This window comes from Orbicella franksi, chromosome 3 (genome assembly GCF_964199315.1).
Source record: "Orbicella franksi chromosome 3, jaOrbFran1.1, whole genome shotgun sequence".
Lineage (NCBI taxonomy): Eukaryota > Metazoa > Cnidaria > Anthozoa > Scleractinia > Merulinidae > Orbicella > Orbicella franksi.
Genome location: NC_138147.1, coordinates 24,185,001 through 24,211,657, shown reverse-complemented (window position 1 = coordinate 24,211,657; position 26,657 = coordinate 24,185,001). Strand labels below are relative to the sequence as shown.

The 26,657-nt window shown below is 38.7% G+C and overlaps 2 protein-coding genes across 3 annotated transcripts in view; both read left to right on the top strand.

Moving 5' to 3' along the window:
• The first annotated feature begins 1,432 nt into the window (after window positions 1–1,432).
• LOC145482773 (anoctamin-7-like) lies at window positions 1,433–25,801 on the top strand. Its single transcript, XM_081461396.1, has 34 exons — window positions 1,433–1,680; window positions 4,163–4,286; window positions 5,408–5,547; window positions 5,882–5,989; window positions 6,265–6,325; window positions 6,403–6,545; window positions 7,045–7,155; window positions 7,462–7,540; window positions 7,859–7,995; window positions 8,456–8,590; window positions 8,888–8,957; window positions 9,133–9,245; window positions 9,773–9,880; window positions 10,505–10,641; window positions 11,083–11,140; window positions 11,242–11,296; window positions 11,903–11,958; window positions 12,865–12,939; window positions 13,371–13,479; window positions 14,096–14,189; window positions 14,503–14,611; window positions 15,510–15,570; window positions 17,577–17,659; window positions 17,922–18,059; window positions 18,651–18,809; window positions 19,679–19,715; window positions 19,839–19,950; window positions 20,144–20,198; window positions 20,600–20,697; window positions 20,980–21,104; window positions 21,905–22,110; window positions 22,835–22,974; window positions 23,782–23,872; window positions 24,792–25,801. The coding sequence occupies exons 1-34, from the start codon at window positions 1,669–1,671 to the stop codon at window positions 24,966–24,968; spliced, it is 3,516 nt and encodes a 1,171-aa protein (XP_081317522.1). The 5' UTR covers window positions 1,433–1,668; the 3' UTR covers window positions 24,969–25,801.
• Window positions 25,802–25,895: 94 nt separating this feature from the next.
• Window positions 25,896–26,657, top strand: part of LOC145482781 (anoctamin-7-like) — a 40,572-nt gene continuing 39,810 nt past the window's right edge. For both annotated transcript variants that reach the window (XM_081461409.1, XM_081461410.1), the window contains exon 1: window positions 25,896–26,657. This exon is cut by the window's right edge and continues 44 nt beyond it. In XM_081461409.1, coding sequence (XP_081317535.1) covers window positions 26,642–26,657 — 16 coding nt within the window. In that variant the 5' untranslated portion in view covers window positions 25,896–26,641.

Sequence of the window (26,657 nt, the reverse complement as noted above, 5' to 3'; positions counted from 1 at the left end):
CATTTATCGCAATCTGAGGGAATTGTCCTTGTTTATTAACACGACTTGGCTTTGGGATGATAACCGTGGGAACAGCTACATTTTGATTGCATTTGTTGATTAGTTCTAGTCTGGGTTGCCAGACGCAGACCTGCCTCATCAAAAATATATGTCTGTCTGTCTGTCTGTCTGTATGTATGTATGTATGTATGTATGTATGTATGTATGTATGTATGTATGTATGTATGTATGTATGTATGTATGTATGTATGTATGTATGTATGTATGTATGTCGCGACAGATAGCTCAGTCTTTATCCGGTCGAAATTTTATTGTTTGGAATCGGTGGAAAAGTGCTCTGAAGGCAAGATCTATAAGACTACTTTATTCATCAGGGGAAATACTTGAATTAGTCGCGAAACGAGCACGCGACTGCAAATGCTAGCTTAGAATAATGTACGTAATTTAAATATTCTATGAAACTTGAGAGACTACAGAAACTGGCAGCGTCACGCAACGTATCAACAAATCGTGACCGCTTCACTAGCATGGACTTTCACACTATGCATATCTGACTGTAAAACCTCGGTTGCTGCTGGAAAATGTTGATTTTAACAATAGACAAAGGTTGAAAATCAGCTAGTGAAATCATTTATTTACGATATATAATTATATATTAAAGTGACAGCGTCGAACGCACTCTCATAATGTCTGATTACTACTAGTCTAAGTAGTGTAGAGTTTTGCCAATGATTCAGTTCAACAAAAAGACTGACTTGTAGTAGTATAACAGATCTTCGTGATCTCATAAGATCACGGCTTGTAAGATTCAGCTCATGTCAAAGTATTTTTGCGTCGTAAACTTGCGCTACAATAGCTCTAGAACTCTGCATTCATCTGAATTCGAAGTATCACTTCAGAAACTTCAATTGAGAACTAATATTAATTTATTAAACTTTTTTCGATTACCAAAATCAAGCGTAAGTTTGCATTCCTCGGCGCAGCACTAGCGGTAGAAACAGATTTCCAATGGCCTTTTTTGCGGTGATACCAGCTGTTTCATTCGTCAAGTTAATTCTTTTCTTAGTAGCGTGATCGTTTTAGCAAAGAGTTGTTGACTTCACAACAAATTCTCTTTAACAGTATTCTAGGAAATGTTAGATAAGTAGTTGCAAGAATTTGGATGTCAATCTTTTTACTGGATGAGCTCATGGACTTAAAAGGAACGACCATTCACAAAATACGCGTTCTCCGTTTTCAAGTCAAACTTTTAACTGTCGGATGAGCAATGATGCACCTTCTAACTGAGATCTGCATAAATTTAAATTTCGACATTTCGCGCGCAAACTAACTTCATTAATTATGCGAATAATTTGCGCTGGATAACAAACTGACACGCTCTATTTGGGGACGAGGAATAATTTAAGAACCCTTTGTTTTAAGAGTCATTTCCATGCAAAATGAACACGAGCAATTTGCATTTGAAATCAGAGTTGTGCCATAATAAGCCGAACTTTCACTGACAAGTCAACCACCAGGAATCTAATAGAATAACTCCTCAATATGAAATGATAAAAAATGGCAAAGTTACAGAATTTAAGATGACAGAAGGAAGATTAAGAAGTAACTCGTTGATTTTAGCGGCTTGCTTGATTCAGTGAAGGAATTTCGAACACTTTACGCCCAGCAATGGCTGACGAGGTAGGTCTGGCGCGAAACAATACACACAACCGTAAAGAAATAACAGTTAACACGAAGTCCTGTTTTTAATTTTCAAGTTTCAATTTTTAACGTGAGATGTACGTAAGAGTTTCCAAGCTACGGTGTACCTCCAGAAGCGAAAATGGCGCCTCATTAACCGTTTGCCTGGAGCTTAAGATAGTTGAATTTTAATGAGCAATTAATACATCATGAAGGTACGTAATCTGAAAGATTCGAGATAACACTTTTTCCGCGTTGAAAGCGTCGATTGTTTTCCATTTATGTTGCTATAATGCTGTAATATGGCGCCTGATAACTGAAAAATTACAAATTTCTCCGTATATTACCTAGCCGGGCAAAACGAACAGCGAATATCCAATATCAATTCGAACGGTCAACTGCATGGCGAAGCAGTTGACTTGCAATTGAAACCAGGGTAGAATCTATTCTGCAAGCAAAAGTTTCTTTTAGCTGAGCTTATAATTAAATTTGGCCTCCTCAGACTAGTACGCAAAAATGAATTTCTGAAAGCACGGTTTATTCAACGGAAATCGGCGAACATGAAAAACAAACTGGACTCTGGTTGATTAAGTAATGATATTATTCAATGTAATACTGATAAATGCACTTGTTTACCAAAGTTATTCAAGTTTGCTCACTAATCATAGCAACACACTCGAAAGACTAGGAAACTTTTCATAACTTAGTGGCAGATGAACATAACAGAGTGTTTCTGCGCTTTTTGTATATAAATGAACATCCATTCTATTTCTTTTGAGGAGTTTCGAGCGATTGAGCGTGCTTGCGTGCAAGATCTGGTGGATTCTAGCATCATTCTACCGAAAGCAGAGAGATTTGGCCTTTCAGTTCCACCCACAGAGGTTTTTCCACTCTCTGCCAAACCGCAAGTTGGCAAATTTCTTGTTCTCAACCAACGCGTATGGAATTCTGAAACAAATACAGATCAGTTCACTTTGACGAAGTCAAGGTTCCGTTTTAACGAGACTTTGAATATTCATGTAAGATTGTTTATCTCAGTCGCACTGAAAAAACTGCATGGTTTCAACTACTTATTTATGTATTCCTCTTACAATATGAGGTACTTAACGTTCTGTCAAGACTGATAAAAGAGTGTACCAACAGGCTGATTTAGAGTATCGCCCGAAAACTCTGCGATTGTTTTCCGTTAATGCCCAGAGGAATTTCTTCATTTGGAAAAGATTTGCATTACAAAACATCTACCAACAGACTTAAGCCAACATTTTTGCTCAGTCAGTCTGTACGTGTCTTCGCCTTAAACGATATTTTGATCCTAACGACAAACTGTTTCGTACAGTGTTTAACTAACATAGACTCAATTGACTTGTTGCCAGAAAGAAAACGGTGAAACCTGTTGACTTTCGGTCTCAGTGGTGTTAATGGGTAACAATAGGTTGCATGTTTCCCTTTGAACTGGGGAAAAAATTTGATAATCCTTAAGGGAGTAATGTCCGCTTGAAGCTCAATGCCACTTTATACCAATGTTCAGTGATCCGACAGACGTTGCTTGCATTACAGACAAGAAAGTCTTTACCAATATACAGGGTCCATAACTGTTTTGAAGCCAGTTGCATTTGTTTTGTCAACCCCTGTATGCCAATTTCATCGAATTTTCCAGACTTTCTTCCCGAACAGTAAAACAAAACCTGTTGGGAAAAACTCCAAATATCTTAAAATTACCAAGTTGGTAAAGTTTGGTCAGTGATCTTCACTTTCTCGGAGTACAAGCTAAGGCAATTACATCCAAGCAAAGATTTAAGTAAAAACCTTCTTTCGAAATGCCCATGGCACTAGCAAGAGTCGAGGGTCGTTACTCCTTTAAATGTTGTTGCTTCAATAAATTGGTGACACATTTTTACATATACAAAAGCCAAAATACATTGTTTCTCTCCTTGCGACTGAAATAGGAGAGGAATGTCTTGAAACCGTTTTTAAATATTCATCAATCTATGAAATAACTCAAGAGTTCGCTGCACTTCAAGTGGCTGAATAACACTTGGCCTTCATAGTGATTCATAAGATTATGTTGATTTCATTCGTGTTAAACTAACATAGTTTTGCCTTTTGCCGGATCAAAATACTCTTAAATTATTAGGGCTACCAGTTTAAATAACATGAAAACATCGATCAAGAACAGAGTCGTGGAGCTACTGTTTTTATTTAGGGTATAAGAATTACTCGGGAACTTTTTTGTTTGACCCCGTTATCATCTGTTTTCATCTTACAAACTATGCGTGATTACGCGAGATCTCATTTTATGCGTGCTTATGCTTTCACATCTGGCCATTTCCACCACGTATAAGCGGCTCAAGAATATCTTTATTTACTTCTACAAACAGAAAACAGAAGGTCATTGACGCTATTTGTGACAATACTTTTGACATTCCTTTGTTGTATAATTGTTACCTACCCTCTTAAACACTCTTATGAACTGTTCTTTCAGGAGTCGATTCTTTTGGCTGAGGAGCCGAGCTCCGCTGAACCTGCCGAGGCTGACGAAGCAGAGGCGCCGGCTCCAGTCGAAGAACCCATGGAAACTGTAACCGTCTCGCTTACTAAAAAGAAAGGTGAGATCATTCAAAGAACTACTGTATGGCTGAATTGGTGCGGTATGAAAAGGAGAATTCTGGTCGGTTTCCTTAGCAGTTTGAATTTTATTTTGCAATACGGACCGCTCACGAACTAATTTAGGCAATTGCTCTTTCAATTCATTGCACAAAGTAAACAGTTTTTTTAAACTTAGAACTCTTTCATTTCTCGAATACGGACCTCGCACTAGTTCAATAATATAAGTGTATAGCTCTAAAAAAAAACTTTAAAAGAAATGTTTAAGGGCTTAATTTTTATAGACTTTTTTTTTTCTTCTGTCTATTGAGATGTTCGTGTGGACATCGGGGAATCAGTTATGCTTATACTTGGTTCAACGTTCTTGTGGTTTCGAAAACGTAACCGTAATTTTATGATTTATTACATGACTGAGAAACCTACGTTACTGTGATTGGCTGAGAGCAAGCCAATTTATCGTTAATTTTTCATTTGCACTACAGTGCAAATTAACGCACTTAAATCCACTTCTCGTCGTGTAAATTCTTAGTTACACGCGCATTCGTGCGATTGGCTTTACTAATACCATTCTGCACGCAGTCAATAATTGTCGTGCAGTTCCGGCAATGTCCTCTTTTGTACTTTGTCATCTCTTCAGGACTAAGGCTATTTTCTACAACAAAAAATGGTGTTGGACAATAAAGCAGCGCAAAGATTAACCATAGCACCTTATAAAAACTTGAAAAAATTGCGGGAATAATGCTTGTTTGTTTTTTTTTGTCTGTTTGTTTGTTTTTCAACTTGGCATATTGCAAGCTTAGAAAATAAAAAAGATAAAGAAATATATAGAGGACAGTCGGCATAAGCAATATTAGGTTGTTAGCTTGTGCTGTCATGATTATTTCGATTTCTGCGGAACTTTCTCAAAATAATTAGTCTTAACTGAAGTAATGCTTTAAATGTTAATTTTCTAACGTTAAAATATAAAACAACCAATCAAGAACAACTTATTATCGCCTTCGACGTCTCTATAGCGTATCAAATAAGCGAGCTGCATGTTTTTATAATTCGATTATGCTCCGGCCATATTTTTACAACACTGTAAGACTTTTCTTTTTCTTTTCTTTTCTTTTTTTGCGCAAAGGTGGTTATGGGTTCAATATCAAAGGGGGCCGAGACAAGCCGTTCAGAGAAGGAGACACTTGTGTATACATCACCAGGCTCAGACCTGGAGCCGCCGCAGAGAAAGATGGCCGCTTGTCCCCTGGAGATAGAATTGTGGAGGTTCGTGGGACATCACTTTTGCGTTGTTTGTTCGCGACTCGGTAAACAGTTTCAGCTTAGACGAACCAATACAAGACCTTCGTCTTTCGTCTCACAAGCTACAGACGGTTGAAAACCAACCTCCATATAAATTAATAAACAACATTTCAGGAAGAATAAATATTTCACCAAACCCTACAAGAGCGGTTTACACCCTGGGTAGTGAAAGTCATCCAGTGAATGTCAGTTTCGGTGATAAAGCGCAATGATGAACAATAAATACAAACGGAAAAGAATATTGAATGAACTTCAAAGCCGTGTCAGTTATAATTTTCTTTTTCTATTATTTCCATAGATCAATGGTACTGATGTCCGTGACGTCACGCACGCTGAAGCACTGGACCTGGTGCGGAAAACAAAAGGAGGAAAACTGACATTATTGGTGCAAAAAAAAGCTGTTAAGGTACAAAGAACAGTACATCATAACAGATGATGGTATCCTAAGTCATTTTTTCGCCAGCTACGAAATTACACAAACTTAATTAAGTTTGCAAACACCAGAGATACTGAAAGCCAAATATTCAGTGATGATTTGCAACTGTTATCCAGAAAGCTAGTGCCATTATCCCGGTTTTGTAGCGGAGTAATGTAGTTATCAATAATCTCTTGAAAATCCGGTTGGTTGAAACTTCGTTGTTGTTTTTTTTTTTGTTTGTTTGTTTTTGTTTTTTGCCACAGATTGTTGAAGATGATGATGGTCAGGGCGTCATGAGAATTGAATTGCAACGGGAAAAGAAAGGTAATTCAAGAAACTATTAAATAAACGTTTTTTGGTAAAATCGCTTACATTCCATCATGTTTATACTTTCTTTTCAGGGAGAGGGCTGGGTTTTAACATCCGGGGAGGTAAAGATAGCCCGTATGTACCTGGGGATCCAAGTATTTTCGTCACCAGGATCAACGGAGAAGGCGCGGCCGCACGGGACGGGAGACTTAGTGTCGGTGACAAACTTCTTGAGGTAAGAACACTTTCAAAACCTTTTTAAACAATAGAGTGTTTCTGTCGAGGAACTATCGGCTGATAGTTGCCCTTTGGAGATTTTCTTAAATATTCTTACAACAATTTAAGAACCTCATATTTCCAAGGGACAACTATCAGACCGATAGTTCCGAGACATTAACACTCTATTGTCTGTATTGTTCACCACTAAATTTTCTTCCGAGCGCCAGTTCATAAATCATACTGAATTATGTCAGCTTGTTTACGGAAACAAATTTTCACGGACGAGCTCTATCCGCTCCGGTATTTTCTTCAGATTGGCACTATGGGGAGATAGTGTCTCCGCCGATGACTACAAAATGTTTTCAGCTAGCAGTAGGCGAGAACGTGTTTTTTATTGCCAATAAAATTTTCTACACGAAAAGAGTGCTTTGAAGTTAAAAGCAGTGGTATATTTTTGAAACAAAGTGATAGGTAGACAAACAAGTTAATGGTCATGTATATTGTCAATCCAACAGATCAACAATGTCAATGTAGAGAACTCTACAATAGACCGCGCTATTGATCTCATTCAATCCAAGAAAAAACTCCTACTGCTGGTAGAGAAAAAGGCGCTTCAACAAGTTGTGGTAAGACTGCAAATTATGGAGTTGTAATGAGTTCGAATGACAATACAAATGTTGAAGTGATGAATTAAAGTTGACAAAGTAACGACTCCTTACAACTTGTTTCGCTGTTGTGTAACATCTTTTCAAGAACGCCACATCAACGTTTCTCGTTTTGCCTGCGAACACACTTTCAACCAACGTTAAAACCGGCGATGTTCAATCGTTTTACATGGTTCCAAGACATTTAAGATGAGTTTTCTTCCTGGACTCTGGTTTGGCTTTTTATTCAAAGTGTAACTCACCGTAAATACTGACATTCCTTAACAGAAAACCGTACGAGAAGGAGCGGTGGATGGTGTCAGAGGTGTTGAGGCAGCCATTGAGTTGTACAAGGATCCTGAATATGGTACGTGAAGAAGCCAGTTAGGGCTTTTATTCTTTCTTTTCACTCCAGTTTTTCGTCCGTCGATTTTTGTTTTGTTCCTCGGCCACCTCACAGCCGAAACAGTCTAAAAAAACTTGCAGAACTAATTTCGGAACGACTGTTGTTCAATGAGATAACTTACAATGACGTATAACACCTTTCGGAGCGCTTTGGCTACAATAACGTCTGTAATGTAAGTAGTTTTTCTAGTGTGTTGCAGTAAAGTTTGCAGTTTACCACTTACCCGTGCCCCGAGCGATCAAGGAGTGTATTTATTTAACCTCTATTGAGTCTACTCAGGTCTTGGCTTCAACATCCGGGGAGGCAGTGATGCTAATTACCTTCGGGGGCATCCGGGAATCTTTGTCACGTCAATCAAACCAGGAGGCTCCGCTGATCGTGATAGCCGCCTCAAGATAGGAGACAGACTTCTTGAGGTAAAATACAATTACCGTACAACTTTATCAAACTAAGAATAATTAAATTTTGCGCTTTAGTGGGAAATTTTCTGAACCGGCGTTTTCAGTTGTTTGTGTTTTTCTTTTTTCTATGAGAAAGAACAGTAGTAATTGTGTTTACACACGTCTAAATAAGAGCTAAGTAAGCTCGAACGTGTATGCAAAAAAAATAAATTATAAAATAAATTATATTGTCACAAAAACAATACAGTTAAATTATCTATAATATAAAATCAACTTTTCCCAAGACCTCTATCACGAGTTTCTAAACGACACCCATAACAAATGCAAGCAGATACCAAAACCTCATGAACTGAACATTTCACTAGGACGTTTTGTTTTGTTGCACGATATTTTCAAACTGTTTAATCCTTACAACTGAACAGCTGTTTCTGATCGATTAACAGCTTTTCAAAGCTCAAGTCTTTCCTTTTTTCAGATAAATGGTGTAGACGTTCGCTCAGTTCCTCAAGATGCTGCAGTCCAACTTGTACAGCGGTCCGTTGACAAAGTGACGCTATTGGTTGAAAAAGATGCAGAGCAACAATTTAAAAACTCCGAGTTTTACAGCTTGGTAAGAAACAGTAGGTCCTAGTTTTAGCTTACTTTTAAGGGAGCTTCTTCACGGTTTGCACATCGTGAAAAAATTAGCCAAAATTTTTCAAGTTCGGCGTTTGTAATTCATATAAAGCGTTTTAACCGCCTCGCCCTGGGTATCATGATAGCGATTGAAAAGTTTTGTCAATGCTTCTTTAACCTGTTTTCTCAGTTTATCCACTGTTAAAAGAAAAAAATCTCGTTGAAAGCACTCTAGCATTTGGTGGACGTGAGTTAATATTCTTATTTTTTATTTTTTATTTTTTTCTTTCAGAGTGACTTTGATGAGATTGACATGAGTGGAGAAGCAGGCTGTTTCTTTAGAGATCAGAAAAGAAGAATCGGTGAGTACAACTGCATTTTAATGTTCTCCGTGAAAAGTAAGTTACTTTCGAAAATGTTCATGAACTCAGACTTCCTTCCTTTGCTATTCAGCTTTTGCTACCTGGATTGAAATAAATAAAGTTTTCTGGTGTGTGTCCTCTTACAAGTTGTCTGTCTTGTGTCATTTCTTGTTAGATTTTGTGTTGGTTTACGAAGAAATCGACAGTGAGCCTCCAACTAAAGAAGTCTTAAGATTCCGGAACAGATACATGAAAAACCTGCAGAAATCTCAGCTGGAGTTTGAAGAGGTTTGCTTGTTTTCGTACTTGAACTTTCTATTGAAAATTCCCAGACTTAAAATATTCGATTAGAAGAACTGGAAGCTGCTGAATTTTTGTGCTTCTGGTTCAATGAGCTGTGAACGGAGTTCAAAACAAACATGACCTGCGTGTTTTTGAGTTCCAATGGACTATAACTTACAAGTCGAGATATTCTTCTACACAGTCAATAGCCTACTAGTGTTTTTCACTTCCTCGTCACAGGTCTGCTTGAAATAGACCATTTCACAGTTGTCTGTTCAGTGACCTGGGCTTTGAATGGCAGCGAGGCTGCAGGTGACGTTGTTTTGATACAGACCTCACTGCTTTTGTTGTGTAAATCAAGTTGTTCTTGCGCTAACTAGTTGCCATTTAAATAAGAAAAGCAGAGAAGTTTGTATTAAAATAAGGTCACCTCCAGCCTCGCTTGTATTCATAGGCCAGGTAACTAAGCAGACAACTGTATAATGGCCTATTGTGACTCACTACTGACTGAACTCTTTTTTTACTTCCTAAAGGAAAAATCGGCCACGAAAAAAGGTCAACTTCACTTTATCAAAGTTCACATTCCGTGGGAGGTGATGCTGTTTTACGCAGAAGAGCTAAATTTTAAAGGACCGCTGAAGGTAAGAACACTAATGACACGGTGTTTCAGAGCGGACAGCAAGATTATGAAAAGCCTGATTTGAAAAAGGTTTCAGTCTTCAATCTTCAATCAAAGTGCACAAGAAGAAAAAGTTCTCTTTCAATTTAAATCAAAACAATACTCTTAACCATTTATATATATATATATATATATATATATATATATATATATATATATATATATATATATATATGTATGTATAACAAAAATTCCCAACAGCGAGTTTTCAAAATAATTCAGTCTCTACCCCGTTAAAGGAGCACAGTCACAGTATTTTAAGTTATTTTTCTACGTACAAAATTACCTTTAAATTGAAGGAAACCTGAAAACAGACATTTACTATTAAAGGCAGAGAGAAAAAACAGAGATTATAATTAGACGAACAAGGATGGTTAAGGATGGAGAAGATTAGCAGGCATTGCAAACGACGAACTTTAAAAATGTAGCTCCTTTAAAATCACCTCTGACTTGTATCATGCCTTTCAGGCAGCAAGCGTGACTTTCTCAAGATAAGCCTGAAGATATTTTGTCCACTGTTTTTTCATTCCTAGCACAAGTGGCTACACTAGCGTCTAATGCTAATTGCTTGTTTGTCTATTTTAAGGCCAGAACAGAGGAGAAGATCAACTGGTCGGAAAGAATTTTAAAGAAATTTCATTTGCCAAATGTATTCAAGGATGATGTCCCATACCAACCACCAGACTACTTCACCGCCACATTCCAGGCTAACAAGTTACACAAGTAATAAAACAAACTTGATTTGCTTGTTTACTGAAAAAAAAAAAAAAAACAGTGCTTGTCAGTGTTTACAAGTAGTTGTCTATTAAACAGGTTTAACAGGAATTCACGAAACGCCGCCATACTAAACTGAAATTTGAGTTATTCATTCGCCGATTTGTGTGTAGAAATAACACTTTGGCCCAAAAAAATCTGCTTATAGAATTTTCAGTCTACATAGAGTATACAGACATTTTAGTCAGCATAGTAACTAACTCCGAGCAGTGCTCGGTCTGGCTCCAATCTGGAAAGCAGTGACCTCTCTAAGGAGGAGATAGCACACTGGCTTGAATGTGACTACTTTCCAAGTAGCTGAATGTCCGCGTGTGGAAATTTTCTTTTTGTCTAACGTTTATGAAAAAAAAAGAAAATATTGCCTTGTTTCTCGATTACTTTTTTTTTTAGATTTGTCGGCAGCGATAACCCAGAAACGTATTTCAAAGACACTGAGAGAACAAGAGTGGTGAGTTCTAATTTTGCATTCAAGTGAGAAAAACTAGGTCAGATGTTTTCTCAGTCCCTTATTTTTGGGGAGCATAAACCGAATTAATATTTTCTCCATAGGCAAACGAGATACTTGAAACTGCAGTGTATGGAAGCCGCAACAAAGGGGAAATAGGTGAATTGAACACTTTCCTTTCTTTCTTAAATCAATCATGTGTTTGAATCAAACGTTGCATTAACAACCACAACCTTGGAACAGTTTTTTTTTGGTAAAACAGCTTCATAAAGCTAAACCAACAGTGACGCCAACACAGAAAAAATTCATGTTAACCAATCAAAACTCGCGGCAGAAACATGCAACCGCTACTGAGCGTGGGAAACTTTGCCAAAGTCAAAAGTGATTAGTTTTAGGTTTGCATGACTGGTCAAAAAGACAATTTATTGGAGTGATTGGTTGTGGTACTTTGAAAACCATTGTAAAATAATAACAATAATAATTATAATAAAATATCTTTAGCCAGGAAGCAACCTCACCCTCGGGTGGTTTTCAGGCTGGTCCTAAGCACATGTTGTAGATATACAGTATCTAAAAGTACACAAATACAATAAAATCCTAAGATAGAGTTCATATAGTAAAATTTGATAAAATAGTTTACACAAGCTATTAAAACAAATTTAGGTTATTTGCATCTCTTGTAGACTCTTGTAAACCAGTTATAACCTATTTGTTATTCCTGTTCATAATTTTTGATCAACGTTATTTCTTTTCTTTTTCATTTAGGAATCAGTCGACTGGTTGAAGAAGGAGTGTATAGCGCCGCTTATCCCCTCCATGTGGTAAGATGCACTGTGCTCCGTCAGTGCACGTCTGTCGCACGAGCTCATTCATTTTCACCATCAAACAAACACAGCTAATGCTGGCTAACAATCCAAGTCACGGTATTTTGAAGTATTTTGACCACGTGCAAAATTACCGTTAAATCGAAGGAAAGCTGAAAAAAATCGTTTACTAAGGGAGAAAAACAACAAAGAGATACTGATAAACCATTGAGGAACAAGGATGGTTAACCCTTTGAATACCAACTACGCATATATGCGTAATTAATGGTCGTGCTCTTTCTACCACTTGTGACGTCATCAATTCATCCGCACAATGGTCAGGCTTAGATATCGACGACATTCCGACGTCGCAAATCGAAAAACGTTATCAGTTTTGGTGCAAAAACGGTGGTAAAATGGTCCACTACGCCTATGATTGATCAAGGTCCATTTCTAAGTCCAAATTTTGGCTTATGCGCATGCCCGGAACTGAAAATTTGCTCAATTTTGTACCTAATCCTCGAAAAATCTCTCCTTTTAGTAAGAAAAAGCTTTCTTAGCAAAACTTAGGCTTATTTAGCGTCATGGCAGCTAAAAAAACCTGACTAAACGGTTAAAAACGGTATTTTTTGGCGAAAGTTTGGTTTTCAAAGGGTTAAGGAGGGAGAAGATTAACACGGACTAACAATGAACGAACTTGAAATTTAGGCTAAACTTTAAGATACGCAAACCGTGACGTTATAGTTCCTTCAAGCCAGACTTCATTGAATGTCACCTTTCCTGCTCTTTCTGATTCCCAGTCAAAATGAAATTCGTGGATTCATTGTCGTAACTGAATCAATGTGCTGTAAGTGTTATCTCCTGGTTATTTCTTATGATTGTTATATACCTTGTTAATTTGGTTCATATTATACCACCTCTCAGGGTCCTGCAGAACTGCCTGCAGATTGGAATAAAACTCCACACGAGCCAGATGAGGTAAAACTCAATCAAAGACAGGTGAGAGATGACAAGTCATATTATTGATCCCGAATAACGTGTGCAGAATATAGCGGTCCTTTACTGAGAGTGGTAAATCCTAAACCAAACCAACTACTTGCCAATTAAACTACTCAACCAATCTCAAACCGTAGTAAAACCAAAACCAAAGTAACTGCCTGATTACTTTCTTTACTCGATTGAAAACCGCTCTAATTAGTAACAATACCTTTTACACACCAATCGCTGTCTACTTAAGAAGGTTATCTAAGGGAATCTAGCTTAAAACCCTATCCTACTAAAGGACCTTACTTCTGTAGAGTGGTGTTAATCTATCAGCCATTCATTTCGAAACGCGCTTAAGAAAAAGAACAAAATACAACTTTATTGCCTTAACGCAATGCTACGTTGGAAAAGATGAAATTGTTTTTTTCGTGTGTGTGAAACAACAGGTGCTGAAAGAATACTGGGCTCGATGGGGAAAGTGGCTCAAATACCAACCACTTGATCACGTGCGAGAATATTTCGGAGAGAAGATTGGGATCTACTTTGGTTGGCTTGGTAAGTCAGTGCTGTTCAGCAATGGAACATGTATCCTAGAAATTCCAAACAAAATAAATGCACAGTATTTTCCCTCAACGATGCATCCAGCATATATCTACTTAACAACCTCATTAACAAGCTTCTACTTGATTACGAACCTGACTACAAACTGCAATCAAGAGTGGATACCTCATCCTCTCTTGCCTTAATGTATCTGCCCAACCACCAACCTGTCCTCTGAATAGCTGCTTACCTAACACGCCCAGATTCACCTACCTTACTATCTACCTACCACTGACCAACCTACCTACTTACTTACCTACCTGAAATCCCAGCTACTTACGTCGCGTCCTACATCACAACACCCCTTAGCTAGCTGTATCTATCATCAAACCACCCTATACTGCACCTACACCACGCCACATATATTTCATTCGAAAACTTCATGTGTGTAATTGAAAGACCCATCGGTTTCCTTTCTTCTTAGCATAATTCGGGGAAATAACAATCGTTATTTCCTACCAGTAGGGAAATAGTGTTTTTGCTCTTGCTGCTGGTGTATTCAAGTGTCTCGAGCATTAAGTGTTCGATTGCAGTATAATGTTTTGCTTTGTTTCGTTTCGTTTTTCAACAGGTCAATACACTGCGTGGCTGATAATGCCGTCAATCATTGGACTATTTGTCTTTCTTTACGGTTACTTGACTATGGACAGTGGAGAAAACACAGCGTAAGTTCCAAAGAACTATTCCTTAAGGTTTACCAGACTCCAATAACATGAATAAATGGTTGAGACTAAATTTAGTGGTACATGAGCACTGAAAAAGGGTCCTCTATTCCAATGCGGTTGTAATACAGTAAAGTAAAGACTTTATTATTTTAAAGTGATTGACTGTATCTTAGCTACATAGAAAGCTACTTCACAGGAAAAAGCCACAGTAAAGACAGTTTCCCTCGTAATCTGTAACAGGTACCCAGCTTTGAGTATGACATGCTATGAAGGAAGTCCATGTGAAAAGATTCTTCTATGTTTCACTTCACAGGTTGGAAATCTGTAACAGCCCAAACTGGACGTTTGTCATGTGTCCACTATGCGAGGAAGAATTGGGCTGCAAGCCATGGGATCTGAAAACAAGCTGTGGCCGAGCAAGAGTGAGTCTATTCTGGTTTCAGTCCTGCTCGTCGTACCTTTAGGAGTTAAAAAACTGGTTTTGTTAACTCTTATGGTGTTCAGCCTCAAAGTTCCACAGCGGAAGTGTCTACCGTACCTTTTAGGGTATCAAGCCGAAAAAACTGTGACGGGAGATGTGTTGCTTTAGAATTGGTACCTCCTAAGGGTAAAAAATAACATTCAAGCCGCGCCCACAAAAGGGGATCTTGGTACCTCCTAGGGGTTCTCTTCAAAATTTCCGACGAGCACCCTCGTCCTTTTTATATAGGAGTCCCTCCTCCGGGGTCTCAGCTTGCTATGGGGAAACCACTGCATAATTACCTTTAGTATCACCCAACTGGTGGACTAATGCAAATCCTGTATTTTAATTGGTTACGCTACTAGAGGACTATTCGTAATAGTCCTCGAGTAGCGAAATTGGCGCAATCGAGCGTGACGCTTTCTTTCGTTTTATTCCCGAATAAATATTTCTTCAACTTGCATTTGCTAACTTTATTATTGCCTTTTCTGTCCGACTAGTTGGGTGATACTAAAACAATTAGACCCGTAGCCCGCAAGGGCGAAGGGTCTGATTGTTAATTAGTCTCTTTTGTGAGTGTAACGTGTACTTGATTTCGCCAGGATCTATATACCACTGTTATAACAGGGATTGAAATACGTATAATTTGCTTCGCTAGGCTTTGTTAGCAGCTGCACTGAAACATATTTTCTTTTTTGTCGGACCTTATGCCCATATGAAATCATCGTCAGGAAGCTAGTTCGATTACAGTAAAGTTTGTTACCTTCCTGCGAGTTGTGTGCATACTAAAATCTCTTGTTCTACAGCTTCTTTTAATATTTGCTGTCTAGTGATGTATGTTTTAATCTTTTCTTCTTCAGATATCATACCTATTTGACAATCCAGCCACAGTTGGGTATGCTGTTTTTGTGTCTTTCTGGGGTGAGTCGCAGACATATTTTGTATTTTATGACAACAACTTAAAATCAGCTTTAGCCACACCTACTGCATGTAACAGGCACACAGTGTCATGGCGAAAAGTTACTAAAAGATTTATAAATTACCATCAGGAGCCATAATCGGGGACGGAGACCGTAAGCGCGCGCCATTTCTAGTATTGGGGTTGTCCCCATGATATGGGACAATAATTCTATTCTTAGAACAAATTGCGCCATCGCCTGAGGCACACGCGCGTACATGCTGCGAGGATTTTTGCGGATGTCGAGCGGGGGAAATGGCGTCCGAAATTCCCGAAATTTTGTCATGTTTTTGGCCCACAACTCAACGCGTTTACATCTGTTGGACTTTTGCTTAAGTATTTTCGTCGTAAGCTGCTCCAGTTTGAGTGAAGTAAGACAGTATCGAATTTAGGTATGTTCCGCTTTAAGCTTAGATATGATATCGCTGACCAAGTTGTGTACCGACGGATGCTTCTTTTACATGAGCTGTACATTACTCCACTCTAAGTTTCACATATCTTGAAGATTAACATCTCTTCCAAACCACAGCAAAAAACTAGTTGGGTATATTTGGATATAGCAGCGTTTCAGGAATTCAAAGTTTCCCTCCTCTTGCCACAGCCTTGCGAGGATTTCGCCAGAGTCTATCTCGACCGAAAAGTAAAACAAAAAATAATAATTGCAAGTTTGAGTTTCGCCTGAATTGTGAGCAACGCTTGATGTTTTATCAAAGCCCAATAAGCGACAATAAAGTTTATGTCTGTAGATGCTGTTCAGTTTTGTTTGTGTAAAAATAATTGTCTGTTGTCGACGAATAAGAGCACTCGCCGATGCTTGTTTTGTACAGTCAGTAAAACATGACAAATTGGACTTCCCCACTTTTGTGAAAACGTGCATCGAACTCATATAATATCTCTAGCTTTTAAATATGTTTAAGGTTGATAAATGTTTGAGAACATATTAAAAGCTTAGCTGAGAATATGTGAATACAGCAGAAATAATCAGCAAAATTACGACGACGCTTTCTTTAATCAAGTCGAATAACGATTTTGATTTTTTTTGGTTGAGTTATCAAAACTCGTTTCTTTTACTTTCGCCGCGTAAAATTTCACTATGTTAAAGAAACACACATGATATTAGTAGCCTTTTGGCGTTCGTGAAAACTGTTGCAGCATCTCGGCACAAAAGACCACGAAATAAATCTTTGTCAAGGTTTGTTGACAATTGAAAACACCGACTCGGACTTGAAAGAGCGCGCACTGCACTATGCAAATGAGCTACTGAATGTACGCGTCAGACTTTCCTTTCAAAAAGTTTTGCAAACTCGCCAAACAAACAGAAACCATAAGAAACTATCAAAAACAGGGTTTGGTTATGATTAAGCATTTTTTGGGAAACTCACAAATCAACTCGATACCAGAGTAAAGAGTTTTCTTACATAACTTTTCTTCACAGAACAAACGAAAAACTTACGCGTACAACTGGCGCGAGCTGATATTATTCATTCACTGCGCGAAAAAAAAAAAAAACTCACCTTTTCCATTAGCTCAGAGCATAAAACTACATATAAGAGTCCTGGTTCTTATTCCCTGCCTTATTCCCTGCCATCGCTGCGAAAAATCTGCATGAGAATCTCGGAGCTCTCACCATTTGATCACTCAACGTGACAACATTCACGCGAGAGCCCCCGACACGTGCGCGGATCCGCGCGGATATATGACGTCAGGATGGCGCAATTTGTTCTAAAAATAGAAAAATTGTCCCACATCATAGGTGCGCGCGGATCCCAAGACTTACGGTCTCCGTCCCCGATTATGGCTCCTGTTACCATGCGACAAAAACCAAACAACTTTTAATTATCGCCAGAATGGTTCATATGAGTTACGCTTACATGAAACATTTACCCCCTTTATAGCTGCTGTTCTCTTTGGTTTTGCCGAATGTAAAAATATTAATTTTGCACCCTAAAGCTAATGTTAAATTTTTCAGCCGTGTTTTTCCTGGAGTACTGGAAGCGAAAAGAAAACACTCTCGCTTATCAATGGGATGTGCTGGAATTTGAGGAGGAAGAGGTATGTCATATAAGAATACATGAGATTTCCTTTCATAACGGAAGCGAAATTTTTGATTGTGTAATAAATAAATAAGTCATGCATTCGAATAATTGGTAACTTGAGCGGGCAGGAAGAGTAAACGTTGCTTATTATCGACAGCTTTCTTTCAAATAGCTCTCGTAATTCATCCGATGAGATTTTACAAGGCAAAAAGTTCTGTTTGCAGTTCTTCCTACCTCGTGCCCTCGTTCACTGTTTATGTTTCTCTGTTTTCTTGCAGGAAAGACCCCGACCTACTTTTGCAGCATTAGCCCCTGCTGTGGAAAGGAATCCTGTGACTGGCCTTTTAGAGCCTCATTTTCCTGAGGAAAAGCGATTCCCGAGAATCGTCTCGGGGATTGCAATTGTTATATGTATGGTAAGTATAGCCTTCGATACGCTGAGCTCGAAACAAAACAAGTCAAACTTGGTCATAGTCAACTTTCTTAGGCAGCCTTTCACAGCACGATACAAATACGAGGAAGGCTTTTTTTACGGAGGGCGGATTTCTATTTTCTTAAACAAGCCAGACAAGAACGCTAATCTGGTTTTAGTGCTAACAATAACAATTATAAAGCAGAAGATTCTGATGTCTTGATTGAATATACGGGAATCAGAAAGAGATTGACTTCTACCATCTGTAAAACGTGACCATCTTCACGTCCTAATAGGTTGCTATTTATTTCTCTCGTATACTCAAATTTTGTCCTAATTAAAAATTGTGAGATTCGAGCGTAAAATTTCATGCTGATGATCAAAATCTGTGGGGATCTCTGATTGGACATAACGCACGCGCGAAAATTCAACACAATCAATCACACTCTCTGTAGGATTTTGTCAACAGCATAGAATTTTTCGGGTCCAGTCTTAGTCTTCTCTTGAACGGGAAGAGAATTGTGTCATTTTAATCAGGTCTGAAAACAATTGACAGTAAAAGATTGCAGTAACAACAATTGATTTGGTTCGTTAGGTATCTCTTGTCGTCCTGTTCATGGTGGGAGTGATTGTATACAAGCTATTGGTAATTCACCCTCTCTACAAAAACCCAAACTTTCAACAGTATGCCGCCACTATTGTGTCTGTCACAGGCTCAATGATGAATCTTATAATCATTATGATTCTTAGCAAGGTGAGTAAGCAAATACGCGATGTGATCTTGATTTATATTCAAACGCGTTGAGGTGGAAAGTCGACTGATTCTGAAATCTTGCTCCTGGTTTACTCATTACTCGGCCAATCACAAATGATCTTAGTCAGCATGGGCGGTTGTTTGAAGGAAGAGTTCATAAATCGAACAGAACGCTGTGAAAAAAGCAGCCCGTGAGGGTTGTATGCTCTTTGATTGGTAATTTTTTTTTTTAATTCAGTAGAAAGATTTCTAGAGTGCAAACGGCATGACTTGTTACAGAAGTCCGTTCAGGGGAGCGAGGGGGCCGAACCCTCTTTTTTCCTTGTATTTTCGAAAAAAAATTGACCAGCAATCTTTTAAGCGGAATTATTCATTCGGTTTGGGGGAAGGGGGTGGCTTGCACTCTGCTGCAATTTCTTCGACCCTTTCTATCTGAATTTTGTGGATCCGCCCCTGTGTGTTGTTACGATGCGGTTTTGACTAAAATTGATGGAAAGCAAATACATGTGCCAATGCAAGAGATATAGCAGTACTGAAGAAATACAGTTTAGCTTAGGCCTCGTTCAAACGTCGTGCTTCTGCCGTGCCGAACCAAACTCAGGAATTAAGGTCGGCATGGCAGAAGCACGAGGTCTGAACTGGGCCTTAGAGTATACTTCGTTTACCATAACCGTGCGGATGCCGGAAAGTGATCCTGAAAATGATGACTAACGCTTTGACAACTTCAGAGGAAGTCATCTACAAAGTCACGAAAAGGGAAAGAATATATGATGTCAATAAAATACTGCAGACCGTTGGTCTGGTTGGCAAACAAGCATAACTTTCCAAAAGTAGCTTTCAAATTAAGAGTTCTTTTTTCTTTCACGCAGGTGTATGAAAAGCTGGCGTATGTGCTCAACCATTGGGGTAAATGCTGTTTCTTCTTTTACCTTTCTGTTTCTTTCATTTACCCTTCGTCTTCCATTCAGTAAAAAAACTTCAGTTCTCAATTCTCACCAATAATTTTATTTTCGGTGTTTCTTTTTTCAGAAATGCATCGAACGCAGACAGAATACGAGGACAACTTAACATTCAAAGTGTTCGTGTTCCAGTTCGTGAATTTCTTTTCTTCAATTTTCTACATCGCATTCTTCAAGGGAAAGTAAGTTCACAACAACTATGGTAACTAACCACCCCTAGGAATAAATAAACAAACGTTGCGGAATTTATTTCATGGATTAATTACACATCTTTATTTTACCACTTCCCAGAGCATTGACAACCTTTATGTATACCAAATATAACCACGACCGTTACTAATATTTCTCCTGTACTAAATATTTCTGTTTACACAGACTTGTTGGATACCCAGGAAATTATACGAAGATCTTCGGTCTCAGAGCAGAAGAGGTAAATCAAAATAAACCCTCAATACCGGAAGCCATGTTTATTCTCTTGGTATCTGCTTTTGTTGAATGGAAAGTTAAAGAAGCTACGTCACGGTTTGCGCATCTTGAAAAGTTTAACCTAAATTTTTCAAGTTCGTCGATTGTAATCCGTGTTAATCTTCTCCATCCTTAAGAATGCTTGTCCCATTATGGTTTATTATTGTGTCTCTAGTTTTTTTTCTATCTTGGTAAACTACTATTTTCAAAGTTTCCTTTAATTTTGAGCTAATTTTCCACGTGGCCAAAGTATAACTCAAACTGACTGACTGAGCTCCTTTAAAGATGAGACTTATCATTAATGATATAGAGCATGATATTGCTGAATGCCATCAGTTCTAACACAGTTCACGTTGTATTTTACAGTGCAGTCCTGGTGGATGTCTCATGGAGCTGGCCCAACAGTTGGCAATTATCATGATTGGCAAACAGGTCATCGGCAATGTACAAGAAGTCCTTGTTCCGTAAGTTCTTTCAATAGCAACTTAACACATTTTGAACGAATCTCTAATGAATACCTGTTGTTTACAAACTCATTTTCATTTTGACTTGTTATTGAAATATATACACCGAAGTGAACCTATGGTTTGCACAGGTTGTCATTTAAAAGGCGGCTAGTTAACGTAACAACTGTAATTATAAGAAAACACGTGAGAGCTCAAGTTAAATTTCGATTGGATGGAAAGAATCAGTTACATCTTGTTTGTGATTTGATCTAAACTTCTCCTTTCTTGCTTTTTTTTCAGGGAGATCAAAAAGTACATGAAGAAACGAAAACAGGGAGTGACAGGCAATGAGGTCAAACCTCGTTGGGAATTAGATTACGATTTACTGGAAAACGAAGGCTTGTTTGGAGAATACCTGGAAATGGGTAAGTACCATTATTATAATGAAGAGACGCATTCTGATTGGTTCACTGAGTTATCCACAAAGATGGAACGGACAGAAAGTAATCTGGCCAACTTTTTCCCAACAATGTTCAAAATCGAGGAGGCAGCGTGGCCGAGTGGTTAGAGCACCGGGTTTGAAATCCGTCTCCGGGTTCAAATCCCGTTCTTACCGCTAGCTGATGTTGTTCTCGGTAGCCCTGAGCTCAACTTCTCGGCTGCGCTTGTAAATAGCCAACTGGTCTGCCTCCCGCCAGTTGGGATTCTTAACCTAGTTATGTTTATTTGAATATTTATTTATCATTGTTTGTTTACATTGGCCCTGAAAAGCCCCAATGGGGAGTGGCCAATTAAGTATACATTTTTTTTAAAATGTTCAAAAGAAAACTATTTTTACTTTGTAGAAGTCTTTTCCCCGTCACATTTAACGGACAAATTTGGTTAAAAATCCAACAAAATGCCTGGAAAATGAACGAGGTCAATTTTGTCCCACACGCAACTGCGGACTGAGAACGCAAACCTTAAATTCGTTATGGCAAAGCTTTATTAAACAATTGTTCTCGCAAGTTTTAAAACGTTTGGCTAGTGCATAAATTGAAAGTTATTCCTCTATATGGTCCGAACAAGCTAATCATAACAATCTGTACATATAACCGACTAGAAACTATTCTCAATTTTGGTTCAAAAGATGTGTTCCTTGGGTCAATGCCAGTTCTGTTTGTAAAAACACAAAACCATGTACAATCAGCACAATTGATTAAAGCAAGAAACTCTCAATCCACAGTGATCCAGTTCGGTTTCATCACGATCTTCGTGGCTGCATTTCCTTTGGCTCCGTTCTTTGCCCTCGCTAACAACATCTTTGAGATCCGCATTGACTCGGACAAGATAGTGTGTGATCTACGGCGGCCTGTGGCTCATCGCGCTCAAGACATTGGAATCTGGTTCAGTATTTTATCAGCAGTAGCGAAAATCGCCGTCATCAGTAATGTGAGTAGTAATCATATACTGAACTTTAACTAAGATTTCAAACAGCTTGAAAGATTTAATACCCATTTGTACCCGTTAAGACTGAAGTTTGTAAATTTTCCAGAAATACCGGCATCAGAGAGGCTTGATTCAAAACTAACCTCACGACGGATTTCAATAGATTTTAACAGTGAGGATTGAAAGCCGCGAAAGCCGCTGCGAAAACACGCTTGCAACTCGTTCTGCGAGGTTCAAGTTGTAAGTTTTTTGCAGACTAGCACTTCCAACCGTGACAATACCAGATCAGCTTCGAGCCAGCGAGGCATGCGAGCCCGGCAGGATTAACCACAAGATAAATAAGTTAAGTCAGGCTAACCAGCCAGCGGGCTATTTAGACTAAACGGATTGCGATTTAGGCTAGAAGGAGTGCTATTTGGGCTAACCAGCTAACCAGGAAGCGAGCCAATTATCCTTACTGGCTTTAAGGCTAACCGCAAGCTAACTAAAGAAAACCCTTTTTTTAAGTAGTGGGGGAGCTATTTAGGCTAACAAGGTTCAATTTAGGCTAACCAGATTTTTGTTCATCTGCATGTTGGCTCGCACTTTGTGCAGACCCACGAAAATGTTGTGTCTTGCTTCGGCGGCAAATGGAACGCTAATTTGATTATGAACTCTCAGAACAAGAACAATTCTCGACAAAAACTGAGAGAATTGAAGTAACAATAACTTGTTTACATTTCTACAGGCTTTCCTTATAGCCTTCACCTCGCAGTTCTTACCCAAGATGTTATACCGAGGAACCATATCTCCTGACGGCTCCCTAAAAGGGTACACGAACTACAGTCTTGCCTGGGCCCCTGTAAATTCGACGTCAGTGCCTTGCAGGTACGTCTGGGTGTAGATTCAGTATGGCGTCAAATATTTAACAATTACTGGACGAGACTGACAAAATATCGTGATTTGTCATCGGCGAGCAGATCAATTATTTGCCGCATTCGAAGGCCGAGACAAATAACTGATCTGCGAGACGGTACTACGCATGAGCAGACCAAATGGAGTCGGAAGACAAAAACAAATGATCAAGATGAAATATTAATCAAAGAAAAATCATTGACAAAAAGTCGCTCATCAATGTTAAATAGAAGATAGTTCCTGAAGACCATAATCAAATTGCTGTTCTGCTGAGGAAACGCGTGTGTCTACAGTGCAAATATTGCCGCTGCTGCCCTAATCGAAACGGCCTTATCTACCTACAATCCATATGAGACATAATACGTCTAGTTAGTCATTGTGAGCCTTCCTTTGAAAATACACCCATTTTCTGTGTTAATCTTGATCTATTATACCTCATGTATTAAACATACACAGTACTATAACTGTAGAAACACCTAGACAACTGGGGAGGGATGCAGAACTTTCCGGGTACAGGAGTCTTTTTATACCATTCATCACTTACTTCTTCAAATTAAAGTCAAATGCCCAAAGTTTTCTTCCTTCTCTCAAGGCTTTCCAGACACTGCAGTGATAATGTAATGACAAATATACAGCTACATTGGTCGATCAAATTCAACGCACAATACCAGCCGACATGTCAATATTTGACGGTGCCTGTGAGTCAGCGAAATTAAAACTTATCAAATACAGATTCCATATAACTCTTAATATATAATATTGCTTTTATTCACTCTGCAGATATATTGAATTTCGTTACCCAGATGGTAGTCCAAGTAAATTTTATTGGCATCTAGTGACATTAAAGCTGGGATTTGTAATTCTATTTGAGGTAAGTACTTATGACTTTATAGCTAATTTTAAGTCAACCTCCATTTTGGAAAGCACGATCATGCATGCTTATCTGTTATGCATGCTTATCTGGAGAAGGGTTCAGAAATGGAAAAGAATCACACATTGATGGTAACGAAATATTGCCAGCATTCAAGGGCGAGAGACAAACAAGCAACCAACCAACCATAAGCGTTCTTTTCCTAAACAAATTGTTAAGCCTAAGATCTATCAATAATAGACATTTAGGTCGTGTCTCCCACTACCGTGTCCGTCAAACCATAGTCGTGGTCAAACAGACAAACTATTGCATACAAGGGAAAAGACAAACAAGCAGCTAAAACAAAGTGATACACCATTGCAATGCAGAATTTCAAGGTGGCGAAAAATTACCCTGAAACAAAACATTCTATCATACCACTGCCTACAATGGCAGATATTTCTAATATCAATAAGGCTTTTCTTCATGACACAAACCATCGGATTTGGTCAAGCTCATGTTGCAGATGATTGCAAGGAATTCATAAGCCTAAGGTCTATCAACAAGAGACACTTAGGGTGTGTCTTTCGAATAGCGTATCCGTCACCTTAAACAGCTAATTGCTGTTTCAAGTGACAATGACCGAGTCCTAGTTTCCGCGGTTTCAATCACTGTTTTTCGTTCTATACCACGCTTGTTTATTTGTTTCTTGTTATCACGGCTACCCCAACCCTGTCACTGGGTGATCTAACTCGGCACACTCAGTGTTAGTTTCAAGCCCTTTCTCCGATTGCTTGGAAAATTTGTTGTTCGTGGCCCGTCCATGATTTTCTATATTCTATCACAAAACGGCTTCTAAAACAGTAACATAATGTTGTTGCGATATATCTAATCTTAAGAACACTTGGCTTACGACCGATGCTATTTTTACTCCCAACAGCATTTCATCTTCTCTGTATCATCATTGATAGACATGTTGGTACCTGACATGCCAGGAGGACTGGACGAGACTATCAAGCGAGAGACATACCAAGCTAAGCAGATCATGTCAGACCATCATGGTCTGATGGGAGGAATGCCAGACTCTGATGACTACATGCTGGAACTTGAAACATAGCACACAACTCTTAATTTTTTCTAAGAGATTGGATCACATTTGGTTCAACGACACAAAGTTTAGTATTTGGTCAGTGATTGTCAGAGGAGAATAGCCTGCAGAACAGGCGGATGAGCGGGGCAGAGAGGGAACGCGATACACGAGCGTGCAGCGCGACCACGAGCGCGAAGCGCGAGACGAAAAAAATCCGCTTGTAGTCACACCATTGTTTACGCTCTAAAGGCAGACGAATAGAACATTTTAAATAATATATGAAATTAAAACGCGTTCGTCCAATTTATCCGTGATATCACTTATCTGAATGTCAAAGAGGTCCACTGAAGAAAAATTGCTTAAGGCAAATGCACACGTTTTTACAGGAACTACACGGAATATAGATAGCGTATGGAAAAATGTACAAATGCAAGGTGACGGATAAAAAAGAGATCATACGAAACCACGAGATGAACATTTCCACGCAGTCATTAGCTGTTTATTGCAAGAGTGACTGAGAATGTCGATAGAATGTGACCTGTGTTGTTCGGATGTAATAATTTAACAAAATTGCTCGCGTTGGCTTTGCTAATCTTGTGGCTCTCGATAGCGGCCGTTTTCTCAAGTTCAAAACCACAAATTGCGGTTTATATTGAAAGCGAGAATCTTATTTATTCGCCTCCGTCTGTGATAACCAAGGTCAAAATAAAATTGTGAATCGCCCAAAAGTTGTTTACGAGAGTGAAAATAATTTGACAATTGTAAATACACTAGAGGTTGTATTAAAGTTTCAAACGACGTTTAAAGTACTAGGCTACACTGAATCACGAATTTACAATTTCGACTGCAACAAAATAAAATATATTCACGAATGCAAAGACTCAAGAGTTTGTCTTACGTGTACTTTATATGTAGATATTTTTCGCCCGTTACTTTTTTCGCAGCCATTAGCAAGATGTTCAATGTTTTAGCGCTCAATTAAATATTAAGACGGCTTGGAAGGACAAAGTAAACAGCAAAATCTTGCCGTCGAAAAAGAGATAAAACTGTAGACCTGATCAGCGATAATTGCTTAAAATCAAGGTAACGTAAAACACAGCAACAACCTTAGTATTACGGGGATTTTGTTTTGTGCTATGTTTGTTCAACAAAATTATTGAATATTCAATTATACGAAAATACGGGCCTCCACCTTCCTTCAGTCTTTCTCGGCTTTCTTGAATAAATTATCGCTTACTTTAAATTGAAAAGCCGCAGAATTTTGCGTTCGATAGCACGCGCTAAACTGCTTCATAGACGCATAACAACACGACGAGGTTAACAGAATAAAAAGAATTTATTTTTGCATGATTCTTTAATGGAGAAAGACAATAATTATTTGAGTTGGTTCATGTGGAAGTTGCTCGGGGCAGCTGTCAGAGCTGCAATGTACAAGCAGGTATTTTCTGTTCCCTGATTGGTCGCCAGCGTGCGCGGGGGCTTCTATTTTGATTCCTTGTGAATTTCTTTCGAACTGATTTGAATTTCTCGCTCGCGCTGATCTTTCATGTCCTGACCTTATGGAACGACAAAAATCATCCGTCCTGGCAAACAGTTCGGTATAATTTCTACTATTCTGGCTTGTGATGTCTTGATGGCAGATTTTCAATCGCTTGTGACGCCTTGATCTCTAAAATTTGGCAGAACAATTGCGACAAGCCATGCCTAGGTCGTACA